The sequence below is a fragment of the Rhinolophus hipposideros genome, assembly GCF_964194185.1.
Source record: "Rhinolophus hipposideros genome assembly, chromosome: 12".
In the NCBI taxonomy this organism is placed as follows: Eukaryota; Metazoa; Chordata; class Mammalia; order Chiroptera; family Rhinolophidae; genus Rhinolophus; species Rhinolophus hipposideros.
The window spans coordinates 70,771,010-70,783,691 of record NC_138058.1 but is presented as its reverse complement, the minus strand read 5'-3'; the positions used below and the strand labels follow the sequence as shown (position 1 = coordinate 70,783,691).

The 12,682-nt window shown below is 47.2% G+C and overlaps 1 protein-coding gene across 8 annotated transcripts in view; it reads left to right on the top strand.

The window, feature by feature from the left end:
• The window catches only part of LPIN1 (lipin 1), a 112,177-nt gene that overhangs the window by 22,845 nt on the left and 76,650 nt on the right, over positions 1–12,682 (top strand). For all 8 annotated transcript variants that reach the window (XR_013994610.1, XM_081068366.1, XM_081068363.1 and 5 more), the window contains one exon: positions 4,621–4,677. Coding sequence is in view for 7 of the 8 variants with exons in the window: in XM_081068366.1 (XP_080924492.1) it covers positions 4,621–4,677 (57 nt within the window). In the remaining variant the exon portion in view is untranslated. The remainder of the gene's footprint in view (positions 1–4,620; positions 4,678–12,682) is intronic.

The window sequence follows — 12,682 nt, the reverse complement described above, 5'->3', positions numbered from 1 at the left end:
CTCCACCTTCCCTGGCTAGCTAGCTCTGAATATGGAGGAAGTAACAGTAACCTCACTTTGCAATTGAAGAAAAGGAACTTCTAAGACATGAAGTGACCTGCCCAAGACCGAGCCCTATGAAGTATTATGACCAGGGCTTAGATCCAAGTTCCCAACTACAGATTCTCTCTTTCCACTTCTATACTATTCTGGGCAACCTCCGGGGCACCCAGGTTACAGCCCGTTGGCCTGGCTGACGTGGAGGTATCTAGCAGGCAGGTAGTCGGATGTGTGGCCTGGAGCTGAGGGGCAAGGTCTGGACCCCAAATACTGACCTGTAGGTCAACAGCGGAGCAGTTTCCCTGAAGTCTTTCTAAGCCTCAGTCTTCTCACCTGTAAGAAAAGGATGACAGTAAAATAGTTACTTCATAGAACTGATGTAAGAATCAAAAGTGATGACACTGTAAAACAATAACACACTGCCTACGGTAGATGTTAGTTGCCGTTCCCGGATGACAGTCAAAAGTGGAAGACTCGATGTCAGGAATTGGTGAGCAGCTTCTGAACAGCTGGCTCGCTTTGACCTCAGTCATACCATGAACTGCGAATTATTTGGGCTCTTCTTTAGGCGTTGGTGGCCAGAGTCGCCTTTCTGTTCTAAATAAGAAGGGCTCAGTGAAAGGCATGCTTGCATTGGCCTCATTCTCGACTCTTGTTTTCCTTCTGTCCCTCACTTAAGTTTTAACATATGGAACTGCCTTGGCCTGAATGTTGTGTGCCCCTCGTTCATCCGTTGAAGCCCTAATCTCCAACGTGATGATATTTGGAGGTGGAGCCTTTGAGGTTTGGAAACGTTACATTCCTTACAGGCCACGCAGCTCTCAGTGGGAGAACTGGGCTTCACATCCAGGTTCGTGTGTGGTTTTCCCCTAAGATTGCTAACTGCTTGGTGCCCAGGGTCCAAAGCCTGGGCTTCCCATCGTGTGATAGAATTTTGATTGACAACAGATGGCTGTGGGTGGAATGAGATTATTTTCTTCTTAGCTTTGAGAGAAATTATTGTTGAAATACACGGGCTCACCATTTTTGGTGTTCTTGTGTTTATCTTTAATCTCTGAAATCAGAGCAAACTCTTGGGGGGTCAGAGTCATTGCTCCCCTGGCAGTAAAAATATATACTTGGTATTTGACTTGAAACTTTGTTTTTAACTGGGACCAAACCCAAGCATTGCGAAGTGAAGCTGCTGCCAGCCTTCCGGCCTACCTCATGGCGTGTAATCAGTGTGACTATTGTACCCAGGCCATGCTGGCAGGCCGCTGGCTGTGCTTGTCCCCCTGAGGAATTTGAGTTGGATGATCCAGAAAATCTGTGCCCAACTTGCATGATTTTTTGCAGCATGCTGTGATATTCCAAAGGGCTGAAACAGAAGTCGTAACTGGATTCCAAGAAGTGTTTTTAACACACTGTTCAGTTGAAACCAGGACTGAATTAATTGCCAAATTAAGTAATTTATAGATGAAGAAACCAGTTGCCTTGCCCCACTTTCCCAACAAGGATCCAGACTTGGGTAGAATCTTGACTCATATCTGCCTTCTTTCCCAGATAGGAAATCTGTCCTTTTTATTTCAGCTGCGGTTCCAGGATTCTAGAACAGTCCTCCCCAAACTGATCCTTCCAGTTTTCCTCATTGAGTTAGTGGCATCATCATCTACCTAGTCCCCCAGGGACCAGAAACTTCAGTCATCCTCAAAACTCTCCCTCTTCACCCTACCCCTTACCCCCAACCAAGCCACTCACCAGCCCAGAGGATTCCACCAGCAGGCGGCGCTCACAGCGCCCCCTTCCTCCTCCCTACTGTTGTCACCTTCCCTCACACCCTGGCCCTCCTTTGCCGGAATCACCATTGAATTCCCTTCTCTGCCTCCGTTACAAATGCCAGAGTGAGTGACTCTTGCACAACACAGATCCGAGTCCCCTTATTCTCTGTGGCTCCCGTCTCGTGCTGTGGTTGTTCTCAAAGTGTGTTCTCGGAAGCCTCGGGGTCCTGTAGCCAGGAATGCGGAATCTAGGCCCCTTCCTTGATATGACCATAGCAGTGCCCCTTCTATCTATTTACATGTGGGCTCCTGCAAAAGATTTTATTTGAGAAGGGCATTAAAAAAAAATAAATAATGGCCCCACTCGACCCCTGTCTCCTGACCATAGGCACCACCTGGGGCTACTCCATGCCCACGTGCACGTGCCACAACTACTCTCCAGTCACGGTGCCCTCCTCACCGTTCCCCAAACACATGTGTGATGCCTCTGTTTCTTTGCACACGCTTTCTTCTCTGCTTGAAATGGCCTTTCTCCTTCCTCTCTTCTCCGAGAGACCCACTTAACCTTCAGAAGCAGCTAGATGTCACCTCTGGATGGCACTCAGCCTTCCCTGGGTTCCCCACTGGCAGATTGTTGGCTCCCTCCTGTGCCCCCACTGCACGCTGGCCATGTCCTGACACCACCCCTGGCCACGACAAACTTTTCTACATGAATTCCTGCCCTCCCCCCACTAGATTACGAGTGATTTGAGGACAAGATTTGTATTTTACCCGTCTCTGCATTCCCACGACCTAGCGAAGCACAGGGTCCCTGAAAGAAACTCAATAAATAACGAGGTAAAGCAGCGCCATGAACCACCGGCCGATCCACAATAAGGGCTGGAAAGGCTCAGTGCATCAGATGGAGAGCAGGTCGGGTGACAGGGAGAGGGAGTGCCAGGATAAGGGACATAGGAGTGAGGGGCTTCGAGGGTTGTTGATTTGGCCTGTTTTAGTTGAAGTCAGAGCATATGTTTCTGAGCACCACACAAGTCTAACTGAAGGCCTAGGAAAGCTCAGCCCGGCTTTTGGGCAGGCTGGGTGACATGAGTGTGACGGCCCTTTGGAAGCTCTAATCGGGGCACCTGCCAACACACGCACTGTGCAGGTCCTACTTGCTCAGATAATGCCACCCAATTGCCACCGTAGCTCATGGTGTATGAGGCTTGGTCCTTCACGTGCATGGACCAGTCACAGCACACCTGTCAGCTCCGCGGTTGTTGTTATGCCCACTTTGCATGAAAGAAAACGAGCCCGAGTAGGCAGACAGCTAAGGAACAGTAGAGGCAGCACTTGAAGGCATGTCCCCTGGCTCAACATCCCCTCAATTTTCCATGTTGCCTTATCTCCTGAAGTTTCACTGATAGGTCACATCACTTTAGGGAGGACCAGAAGATGGCGTGAAGGAGGGGTGAGAGATTTATGACCTCATAGAGCACCCCGTTTTGCCCAGACCTCACACTAACTGAACGTGCACAGAGAAAAGCCACCACACCCTTCTTATTTAATTTCCTTATTGAAATACAGTTCACACCCCATAAAATTTACCATGTGAAAGTGTACAATTCGGTGGTTTGAAGTATATTCACAAGGTATGCGATCTCTACCATTATCTACCGTATTTTGCTGTGTATAATGTGCTCCCCTCTATAATGTGTACCCATGTTTTTGGCCCAATCATTCAGGGGAAAAAATTTTTATTTATGTAATTTAAAAAATTTTTTAATGGGGAAATTTTGGGGAACAGTGTGTTTCCCCAGGGCCCATAAGTTCCAAGTAGTTGTCCTTCAATCCAGTTGTGGAGGGCGCAGCTCAGTTCCAAGTCCAGTCGCCATTTTCAATCTTTAGTTGCACGGGGCACAGCCCACCCTCCTATGTAGGAATCGAACCGGCAACCTTGTTGTTGAGAACTCGTGCTCCAACCAGCTGAGCCATCTGGCCGCCCCTCCGGGGGCTCAGTGGCAGCTCATTGTCTTCAGTCTAGTTGTGGAGGGCGCAGCTCACCAGCCCATGTGGGAATTGAACCTGTTAGAGCTCGTGCTCTAACCAACTGAGCCATCAACTGCCCCGCAAATTTTTATTTGTTTACTCTTAGGCACTTGTTTTTTGTATTATAAAGGAATTTTAGCATTTATTTTTAACATATTATGGTACAAGAAATTTTACATAACAAATAATTACAAAACACAAGAACAGATACAAGGTTATGATATTTATATATCATAGAAGGCCAAGAACTCTTCCAAAGTTCGTGGTAAGTTCAACAAAACTTATTATCATATTCCAGGGTATTATTTTGCATACGGATACCGTTATTGATTTCTAGAGGTACACTTTTAACTCATAAACATAAATAAAAGAATTAAAAACATTTATATAGATATGGAATAAGTACTATCATGTTTTCTGGAAAATAAGACCTAGCCGGACAATCAGCTCTAATGCATCTTTTGGAGCAAAAATTAATATAAGACTGGGTCTTGTTTTACTATAATATAAGACCGAGTATAATACAATAATATAATATAATATAATATAATATAATATAATATAATATAATGTAATATAATATAATACTGGGTCTTACATAATATAAGACCGGGTTTTATATTAATTTTTGCTCCAACAGTCTCATTAAAGCTGATAGTCCGGCTAGTTCTTATTTTCAGGAAAACATAGTACCTATGTATAATGTGCATCCTTAATTTTTCCTCACAAATTTGGGCAAAATACAGTAATTCCAGAACATTTCCATGAGATAATTTCTAATGTTTTTGTTTTTCAGATTCCAATCATGAGAGACCCGGGATGGATTCGAAATGTGTGGTCTTCAAACATTAACGTGAGTGAAGTTACTGTGAATGTCCTAATTATACTGTTACATTTTGAGATGAGAGAAAAGACTCTTGGTGGCTGAGTGCTGTGGGCAGGTACAGTCCCCAAACCAGGACCCCACGGCTCAGCTGAAGCTGCCACATTGGCCTGGGGCACTTTCTGAAGGCTGGAGAAGCCCCAAGGGGCTAGGAGCATTTTGGCTAGCTTCTAATCTCTTCTCCCTGCATCCATCTTCCCCCAGGCAGCGATTTGATTTTGTCACCTCCCTGATTACACAGCATTCTGTGGCTTCCTGTGCCAACAGGGAAGGTTCATATCAGTACTCCTGCCATTGGTGCCACATGTATCTGATAAGAGCCCTTGCAGCTGCCCCAGCCCCTCAGGGCCCTTCTGCAGATTCTGCTCCTTCCTCCTGCACCTGTTGCTTCCTTTGTCCTCCTGCCTCGTCTCACTGACCTATGCCTGGTCCCAAAGCCTTAGCCAGGCCCTTCAGATTGTCTCTGTGACTGTACTTAGTGCTTTGCGCTCTGCTCTGCCCGTGGATGCTGTCTTCTGGGATCTCCCTAGACCCCAAGTTCAGCAGGCTGAAGGCCAGCGCCACCTCCACCGCTCACGCTCATTTCAGCTTCCAGATGCTCTTGCTTGACCTGGCTCTCTGAGCCCTTGCTGTTTGGTGGTGGTCCCAACCTACATGCTAGTGCACTCACCTTGCCGGGGCTATACAACTCACCATATACCCCATAGATCTTAAAGCTGAGATCCTCGTCTGTGGAGAACAGATGTGAGGTAATAAGTAGCAGGTAGAGAGGTTCACGAAAGGGCTATAGGACCGTCCAGGGAAGAAGTGAGAAAGCCTGAACACTTATTTGTCCCTCTGTGGCCTGTCCTAAGCCATGGGATATAGAATAAAAGTAACAGTCTTCACTCCCAAAGAGCTCAGTCTAGAGAGGAACTTCTCGAGAGTGTGGACAAAGGGGATTTGCAGGAGGCTCACGAGGCTTAATGCCATGCCGGCCAGAGCGAGAGAGTCTTCCCTGAGATGAGACCAGAGGCCCCGCTTAAACGCAGGAAGACGGCTGCTGAGGAAGGCCTGGCCCCGGGAACTCTGTGAGAAGTTCTATTTCCGAGGGGATTGGCAGGGATGGGGCCCAATCAGAGGCCAGGAATGCTGACCTGGGGGCAGTTAGTGGCAGTTGAACCTGGAGTGAGGGGAACCATCCTCGGTGGAGGACAGAAGGGGCAGGAAGTCCCGGTAAGTGTGCCCCTCTCCTGTGGATAGGCGTGCAGGCTGCCAGTCATGAGGTGGTCTGAGGCTGCTTCCCATGGCCAAATGCCCATTTTCCAGACCCAGGGGCCTGGAGCCCACGGCCAACAGGTTTCCAGCCCCAGGCTAAGCCCCAGTGGCTGTGGGATAAAGAGAAGAGGGCAGGGAAAAGAATCGGTTAGGTCTCTACATCTCGCCCTGTCCTGGGCCCTTCACAGAGCTCATCCAGTGACAAGACAGGAAGCAATGGACAAGAGAATCGAAATAGGAAATTTCTGCTTCAAGGGCGAAATTATAGAAAACTGTTACCATCTAAGCAGGGGCACTGGTTTAGGAGGCCAAAGTCCTGGCACATGTGACATTGAGCAAGTTAGCTAACCTCTCTGAGCCTCAGTTCCTTCTGTGTGCATTGGGAGTTCATTCAGTCCTAAACATAAAGGGCTTGCTGTTTATCAAAAGGCATGGTGTAGAAGAGAAATGGGGTTTGTAACTCAGCATTTCAAAAGATGCTTCCAAGACAAGGTGAGCCATGTATGGCCTTGAAAGAGGGATAAGTCGGCCAGGCATGGAGGTAAGAAGGAGCACGGAGCGTGTGGTGGGAGGAGGGGAGCAGTGGGAGATGAGCATGGAGGAGAAGCAGGGTGCTGGTGACCAGGGGGCCTCATCTGCTTTTCTAAAGACCTTGGACTTTATCCTACAGGTAGTAGAGGGGGTGGCATTGAAGGGCCTTAAGTCGGCAGAGTTGTCTCAGATCTGCAGCCCTATTAGAGGGTAGTCATGGGGGGTGGAGGGCGCCTGGAGGCAGGAGATAGGAGTTGATTGTTGGCCTGGCTGAGTTTGAGGTGCCTGCGGACCATCCAGGTGGAGGTGTCCAGCAGGCAGGTAGTCGGATGGGTGGCCTGGAGCTGAGGGGCAAGGGCTGCACCAGAAACACTGAAATGTGCCTGGGTCATCGGTAGGGCAGTGTCACTGAAGTCTCAAGGGGGGCAAAGTCACCCAGGGAGAGTGTATGGCATGAGGAGGTGGGTGAGGGCACGTAGGTGGGTTTCCAATCAAAGTCTCTTCTTATCAAAGTAGTTGGTAATTTTTATTCTGTTACCCGTAGAAGGTAAGTTTATAACTTCCAAAAGTGCTTAGTGATGAGAAAACCAAAAATGAAGGGGAAAAACAATGGGGCAGAAGACTCAGAATGTCCCTCTGTCTCTGTCTGTCTTCTACATAGTTATGTTGCAGATGTGCTAGGTACCGGGATTCAGTGATGAGTGTGCCATGGTTGGTCTTTTCCTTCAAGCGTTCACCAACCAGTGGAGGAGACAGAGTATCTACAATGACATGGTGACAACACTTTGTGAAATGCACCACAGTGGAGTCATATGTGGGCTCATTCATACATAGCAGCCAGTGATTAATTCTTCATGGACTTGAGGACATTTGTGGACAGGCTTCTGTAAGCGGTCTGTCTCTCAGTTTGAAGACTCTGGCCCTGCAAAGCAGAAACACAAAGAAATACTGCCCGGGACACCTACCCCTTCTACCCCATGTACACGCGCAGGTTCATTCAAGGCAAAAGGCCTTGCATTCTAGAGGGACAGTTGAGCAGCGAAAGGGCCACCCAGACTACTTAACTGGTCTTGCTCAGGTGGCGGATGTTGTGCTGCAATTTGTCACGTTAAGCCTACCTCATCCTTCCTGTTGTGTTTCCAACGAGCAGCTCACACTTGAAAATGCCTCCTTCTTGGCCACCCTGTGCTTTGATTGCAACATTTCTAAGAAGAGCAACAATTCCCAGAATTCTAGATTATCTTGGCCCTGTTACATGAAACCATATTTTGCTTATTCCTTTTATTTCTTGTTGTCTTTAGGTTTGACAAAGGACTGGATTAAAAATGTAGTTTTCTTGGAGGGAGCCCATTTTTGTCAGGGAGGAAGTGGAAATGTGCCTAGATTTAAATTTATTTTTGAAGAATTTTATCAAAGTGCTTCATGTGCCTGGTCTCTAGAAAATCAGCTAGGAAATGCTAGCTCATGATTAAAGCTGGTTTCTTCTTCCTATCCCCAGCCTGCGTATCTCCTTTGCACATTATCCTATGCACTATCCCTACACTCTGACAGAGGAGAGTCTCGCTGATTCTCACAGAACGTCCTATGCAAAAGCCTTCTCCTTTCTTTACTCTGCCATTTACTTATAATCTCACCTGGTTTGAGTTTGTTCTGTTCAGAGTATGCCTTTCTCTGTATGGAGTTTTCCTTGTGGGGCCGTGGGTTTTTCCTGGAACTTACGTTGGCCTTTCTTTTTACTTGTTAGGAGGAGCAGCTCCCTGACTCCCTGCCTGTCTCCTTCGCCCCCCACCCCCCAGCACACACGCACAGAAGGGGGCTGTAGCCCCCCTTGCAAGTATTCCAGGTTGTAGCTCGCTGCGTATTATTTCTTCGCTTAACCCTTCCCTTTGCTGTCACCTTCCAAATGTAACTGAGTATCTTTTCCATTGAAGGTGCCCCTTCTTTTCTCTTCATTGTTGTGAGATTGTATGGTCTGAAGTTTCCTTGAAATGTAATGAGATACGTGGAAGTAAAGGGAAAACAAACGCCTGCTTGTCTGTTCTGCTCCACCTGCCATCTGCCCAGGTGTTCTTTCCTGTCCAGCATCGCTCCTGGAGCTATTGCGCAAGCGTCTGATGACAATCACTGAGTCGCCACTTGGCAGCGCTGAGCTGCCTCTCCTACCCAACTGCTTTCTTTAAAAAAACACATGAATCATTATAGTCCCTCTGCATTGCGTGTCTGGCGTGGATTAGTGACAGGCACCAGCACAATCAGATCCAACAATAATGTATTTAGTTAGAATCTTCTAGAGAATCTTCCTGTTCAGTGAATTCTCTGGGTTTGTAGAGCCATCCCAAGGCCCCTTTCTCATTTGTGCATAGAAACATTGTATGAATGTCTCATTTTAATGTGTTTTCTTAATCCTCCCATTTACCAATCCCTTCTCCCACCCCGTGGGCATCTTGTGCTGAGTGGCATGTCCTTGTTTTCTCTGTATATATACTGGATGGTGACCTCTTTGAGGACAGAGGCATCTCTTAATAGGTTAACCCCCATGTCCGTTGCGTACAGTAAGCACTCAGAAATGGCTTGTTGTGTAAATGAGTGCATTCTTCGGGACGTCCCTCCTGCTTCATTCATGATAAGAACGCTGATATTTTTAACAGCAGTACGTGCCTAGTTACTTTTTATTAGCACGAGTATGTTTTTATTAGAGTTTATTTTTGTTATTCTTATGTCTATAAATATATATTAGCAACCAGCCATTGTGGCCCTTGATATGGTATTTGAGCATTCATTTAAAAATATTTATTGAGTACCTACTAAGTGCCAGGCACTCTGCAAGTTACCTAACCAGAAATGGTCTTTCCTTCAGAGTCTGTCTGTTGGCGAGGGATTTTATAATAATGGCACACACAAATGGAACATTTGATTATAATAAATATTTTGAACGAAAGATATGTAGAACAGTGAGAGTGTCTAAGAGGGAGAATTGACATAGTTGGGGAGATTATGATGCTTGCACTGAGGTCGAAGAATGAGTAGCAGTGAGCCAGGTGAAGAAGGGAGGGGATTCTCTGTAGTGGAAACAACATGTGCAAAGGCCCTGGGGTGGAAAGAACAGTGCACGCTGAAAGAAATGCAAACAATCCACTATGGCTTCAGCTTAGGCTGCGTGGAGAATTAGCAAAGCCAGGGCAGCGGTGGCACCTGACGTGTGGTCCGACGTTTGATACTGGGGACGCGGGGCCTGGGGGGGAATGTCTGTCAGAGCGATGTTCCCTCGTTCTGATGCTCTCTGGCTGGTCCATCTGCCTCTGAGTCTCCCGAGGACCCTGTGGATGAGCTGAGCGTTGACTGAGCTATGTGGTCCTGGAGTGGATTTGCCATTACAAAGCAAGGTGCGACAGGAAGAGAACTCAAACTGAGTAGTGTTGGGACAAGGATAAATGCTGCCTCCATCCCTCCCTCCCGTTTGAAATTCAAGAAACTCCCAACTGATTCTTTGTTTTGAGTATGCTGTGCTCTGCTCAGAATTTCCTCTAGGTTAGTGGTGCCCAAACCTTCACTTAGACTTCCTCAGGGGACGGAGAGGGGAGAAGAGAAAGTATTGGGTGGGATGTTACCCATTTTCAAGTTAGAGTCAATTCATGTTTGTTCCTTCTTCTGAAACGATCTCAATAGATTTTGAAATGATTAGACATGCCCAGGGTGTCATGGACCCAGGATTGAAAGTTACCATACTGTGTGTGTGTTTGGGGCCGGGGGCAGCGGGCAGGGATGATGATATAAGATGTTTGCACCCATGAAGTCACATCTCAGACAATGTAAGTGATCGGTCAGAGCGGATGATCCTCTATTCCCCGCTTCCTCACTTTCCGATGCGGAGAACAAGGTCTTGAGGTGACATGTGCCGGGTCTCGCGAGTGACAGAGCACAGCCCAGACAGAACCCAGGTCTTCTGTTCCTTAGAACCAGCCCTGTGTAGGACACTCCAGACTCCAGAAAGACTTGAGGGATATTTTACTGGGCTTGTATCCTCCCTTTTCTGGGAGGGAAAAACACAGAGTTTGGCTGAGGCCCAGGTCACATTTAGTGTAGAGATCAGGGACAGCCATGTTCCCTCTGGGGGCCTCGGGGGACTTACGCGTAGACCCTGGGGTCTGGCCTGGGGCAGATGTGAAACTCACCAGAATCTTTCAGAACCAGCTTTCTCTCAGAGTCCCTTCAGACAGAGTTCTTTAGTTCCTTCTCTCCTCTTGGGGCCGAAGCCTCGGTTGCCTTTTCTGGGCAGCGTGGGTTTCCCTAGAACAAGGTCCTCCTGGGGGTGGCAGGGAGAGTAGCTAATTCAATCCACACATGGGAGGAGCAGGTGGCAGTGTTCTGAGCCCTATCTGCCCACCTCCACTCAGCACCGTTCCTTTATGGGTCGGGGACATGGGTGGCACAGTGGAGCTTAACCCGGAATTCTCAAATTGGTTTTGCACAAGAGCCAGCAGCTCACTCTGGAAGACAGAAAGGAAGAGAGAGAGCTGATTCATGGAGTCAGAGCTGGGACAAGCATGAAGGGAATCGCGTTCAATTTGCTGCCTCGTGATCAGAACTCTTCACATCCTTTTTCAACTGGGGGTCCGGCCAGGAGCTCCCAAGCTCCAGACACAGCCCAGATGGTCCCTGCACAGGCATGACCTGTCTCCTGAGGTCCTTTTATAATGATCACAAATCCACCTCCTTTCATTCTTTAGTTCCTTGGGAATGTATAGATAAATATAATTCTCGCATGTCACCCTTGGCTACTAGGCCACTGTTTCCTCATCTCCCACTCCCCACACTGGGTTTTCTTTTGCAGGTTAAATAGCTTTGGTTATTGCACTCAGAGCCAGCCTTTCATGCTGGGTCATTCCCTACCAATCAGGTGTGCTGCTGTCCTTATGACTCTTAAGTCTGATGGCCGGCACTGAATACAGCTTTGTGAGTGTGGCCTAACATGCAGAGAATACCAGGAAACATGACTTCCTTGGTTTCAGGCTAACAGAAGTGTATCCATGCAGCCCAATACGACAGGGAAATGCAAAGGTCTGGGATCTTACTCTACTGAGGCTGGCGGGGTGCCTCGTGCCTATTGGGCATGCCAACCTGAGGAATACCACTTCCGGTCTCAGTAGAATACTATACACTTTTGAAGATGGGAATCACGATTTAAGAAGCAAGTGAGCAATTTTTAGACCCCATATTTTGGTGAGGAGGGGTTGACGTGATCTGTAGAGACCATAGAAGCACCCAGTATTTAGCTGGAATGATATGTAGTTATGGTAGGTACTGCTGCCTCCACGGCATTCTCTTAGGACAGTTGAATATGCCAAGTTCGCACATGATCTCCTGAAAGGTGCTGTGTTGCACGATGACAAGAGAACAAAGCAATGTACAAATGCCAAGCAGTTACTAGAACGCACTGCCCAGCCTTTTACCATCAGTAACCACGAATCCATCCAAGGTACCATGAGCTGGAGGTGAAAGAAAAAATTGTTTTCCTTGTAGGAGCTCCTTTCACATATGACTTTTTCGTCATGATTCAAAAGCACCATCCAAAGAAGATGTGGTAAGCAGGTTTTGGGCGTCTGGAAGACCAGGATAGCTGGCTCTGACTTGGTATTTTCTCAGAGCGAGAAGACCCATGGTTCATGAACCTTCCACACTGATGTATAAGATTAGATAGTAGGCATTCTGGTGATGCCCAAAGAAATGGCTTATGAGAAGAGAGCCCCACTCTGATCCGAAGCATTTGTGTAAAAACTGGGCTGAGCAGGGCACTGGATATCTCCTGCTGTGCAGCCAGAAGTCTGGGCTCCCAGAGTCACACCTGAGCAAGACTCCGTGTGCTTTATGGGATTCTGTTCTGACCGTATCATAACTTTCCACTTTGAACACCATTTAGAACTATTTTTAGTTGCTTGGACAATAATTCAATAACTGTATCCTGTAGTTAGTCATCATTTTTCCCTATGGCTTAGGCATTTCAAAGAGCTCATATATAGCTTACATTTCTTGGAAATGATGCTTTTTCTGCAATGACATTTATTACTGAAATCTCTTAACAGTACATTTAGTAGATAACACCAAATTTTCATGCTTTGTAAAAAATAGATAAGGTAATTTATTCCCTCAACATTTCTTCAATTTGTTGGAGTGCAGCTTTCTGAATTAA